The 3,128-nt window shown below is 45.1% G+C and overlaps 1 protein-coding gene across 1 annotated transcript; it reads right to left on the bottom strand.

Moving 5' to 3' along the window:
- Nucleotides 1-1,699: 1,699 nt before the first annotated feature.
- LOC140898157 (olfactory receptor 6B1-like) lies at nt 1,700-2,682 on the bottom strand. Its single transcript, XM_073311594.1, is given in 2 exon segments — nt 1,700-1,750; nt 1,753-2,682. Coding segments are annotated over 2 exon segments (981 nt in total).
- Nucleotides 2,683-3,128: the final 446 nt, after the last annotated feature.

Below are 3,128 nucleotides of genomic sequence, written 5' to 3'. Positions count from 1 at the left end.
TAGTTCTGGGCATGATCTGCTCATTTGCAATCATACCTGGCTTAAGCTGCTTATAGCATGGCTGCTCTGTCCCTCCAGCCCAGAGAACAACAGACAAAGGGAAAGTTTCCTTCCCAATTTTAAAGAGCTCTTCCTTCCTTTTGGCTCTTTTGGTCAGGTGCCCACTTTTTTTTTCTTTACCTAGGGGATTTTTTTTAACCCTTTACAGGTAAAGCAAGTAAAGAACAGCTACCAAGAGAGATTTTACAGCAAACTGGCTGGCTGGGTGTCCATCAAAGGAAGCTACTCCCTCCCACCCCCACCTTTATTTATCACATGGTCTGACAGAGGAGCTACTGGCTGGCTGGCAGTGTGAGATGAAAGAGATAAGTGAACTGAAACCAGGCTAGACCATGAGGATAGGGGAAGCACTGAAGAAGAGTGGATGCAAGCAAGGAAAAAGAAAAGCATAGAGTCTCTGGAACCAGAAGAAGAATAGGAGGGCAGGAAAAGGAAATGGGGGGAAATGACCTAATAGTAAAATCCCTAGATAAGGACACAAAGATAGGGGATATCGACCTCCTGAGAATGGCAGAGTGGATCAAAAAAGTGCTGGAGATAAAGCAAGAACTAAGATACTGTGACATTACTTGGGGTACAATCTGCACAGAGGGACAGCTGAGTCCCCTCAATTTTCCAACGTGGGGTGTCTCTTACACTGCTTCGCTGTGAGAACAACCTCTTTGTTTGCCCAACCTCCCCACCTGCAAGGGCCCGGTGAGCCTGGTGCTGTGGCTTTGCTGGAGCTGGTCACAGCTGGGCTTAGCCCATGTAAGAGCGATGAAGCTGTTCCTGGTGAAGTGTCCAGAGGCCACTGCTGGGGCCTGGCTGTTTGCATCTGGTCTGTGTGAGCGTCGGGAAGGTGGTTTGTTTGCAAAGGGATATGATGCCAATAAGCACAATTTCAAGGGTGGCAGATTCCCCAGGCTTACGTCCCCATCTCAGCTACATCAGGAGTTAGTATTTTTATTGTCCAAACATGAATTTTGATCAGAAATGGCTTTTTTATGAATATAAAAACTTGGTTAAAATGGTCTCCACTCTGCCTGTTGCGCAGTTAAAAACTCCGTGATGGGCCCATGGTTATGGCCACTTCCCTCCCTGGTCCTTCCACTTAGATGGACCACACTGACCTGAGCTCCAGCTGGATTCTCCGTTGTGTCCTTAGGGGCATAAGAAACGGTCTGCAGCAAGAAACATGATGATGTCACCCATTGCGTTTTGTTTGTATGAGACTGTCTGAATTTGATTACAAGACTTAAGTATCTAGCACAGAGAAACAATGAACAGCGGATACACACAGGGATTTACTTTGATCGTTAGTGGACTTTGTGCCTTACACAGTGTCAGCTCTGTGCAGTTTCAGACGCTGTACACGCTCCTCACAGAGGGTGAATGTTAAGACAAGACTATGGAGAAAAATACCATCATTCTGCGTGTGTCAGTGGTGAACATGAGAGCGTGACAGAGCTGTCCGCAATCTCACTTTCCTCTCTGTTCTGTTCCATGGAGACAGCGTGGGACTGCCAACACTGTCTCAGTGACTCCATACAGATCATCTCCATTTTTTTCACATTAGTGGTGAGATTTTCAATGGGGGATTTCAAATGAATTTCAGTGGAGGCTGATAGCCTGAGGTTTTCAAAGCTGCCTGGGTGATTTAGGCTAAGTTATAATCGAGGATTCTCTGCCTGTTTTTGTGAAAGCCACATATTTACTGACTGCTTTGCTCAAGGCTTCCTTGACATCTCTGTTTCTCAGGCTGTAGATGAGTGGGTTAACCAGGGGAGTCAGGACTGTGTAGCAAAGAGAGAGCACTTTGTTTAAGATGTTTAATGTGTCATGATTCGGTAGCACGTGGACAATCATGAGGGTTCCATAGTAAATTGTCACCACGATGAGGTGAGAGGAGCAGGTGGAAAAGGCCTTTTGCCTCCCAGTGGTGGAAGGGATTCTCAGGATGGTTGTGAGGATACACACATAGGATGTCAGTGTAAGTAGGAATGGAGGCAGGGTGAATACACAGGCCAGTACGAAATCCAGCAGTATGCTCAGGTGTGTGTCACTGCAGGAAAGCTTTATCAATGGGATGAGATCACAATAGAAATGGTCAATTTCATTCGGGCCACAGAATATTAAATGAGACATGAATAATACAAAGATTGCAGTAGCCAAACAACCATTTAACCCTGACCCAGCAGCCAACTGGAGGCAAAACCTGGTATTCATAAGAGTTGAATAGTGCAGGGGTTTACATATTGCTAAATACCGATCATAAGACATCGCTGCTAGGAGACAGCATTCCGTAGCCGCCAGAGCACAAAAGAAATACAGTTGTGTGATGCAGCCACTGAATGAGATGGTTCTGTCCCCAGTCAGGAGACTGGCCAGCATCCGGGGCAGGATGGTTGAGGTGTAGCAGGTCTCCAGGCAGGACAAGTTCCCCAGGAAGAAGTACATGGGGGTGTGAAGGTGCTGATCAGTCACAACTAGTGCAGTGATGAGCATGTTCCCAGTCACGGTTGCGATATAGATCACTAGGAACATGAGGAAGAGAAGAATTTTCAGATCAGGGAAATCCCCGAATCCCAGGAAGATGAATTCTGTGACAGCTGTTTGATTTTTCCAGTCTCTGTCTGCCATGGGTTGAGTCAAGGAACAAGAAAACAAACTGTGAAATTGAATTGGAAGAACATAAAGTTAAAAGTTAATCAAGTCTCATGAATTAATTACATAAATATTCAGAAACGCACCTTCCTCTCTTGGTTACAGGCTGAAAGTTTTAGACTAAATGTAGACTTCAGAGCTAAGTGCCAGGAGTTTCAGTCCGAGGACACATCATTGGTATTAATGTAGACCTCCTTCTGCCATATCAGAGCAATGACTAATATAACAAGCCATTTCTCTGGTAGCTGAGTACTGATAAGACAGATCAGACCACTTCTTTATCTACTGTCATATCCCATCTAGTAACATACTAGAGCTTAACAATGATGCTTAAATGCTGTATTTCACTTCTGGCAATGACCGGAGTCAAAATCAATAAATACATCAACCAATACTTTGGACTGAGATTTCTAGTGCAGTCT

This window comes from Lepidochelys kempii, chromosome 14 (genome assembly GCF_965140265.1).
Source record: "Lepidochelys kempii isolate rLepKem1 chromosome 14, rLepKem1.hap2, whole genome shotgun sequence".
In the NCBI taxonomy this organism is placed as follows: Eukaryota; Metazoa; Chordata; order Testudines; family Cheloniidae; genus Lepidochelys; species Lepidochelys kempii.
Note: the sequence above shows the minus strand (reverse complement) of the source record. Positions and strands in the feature narration are given on the sequence as shown.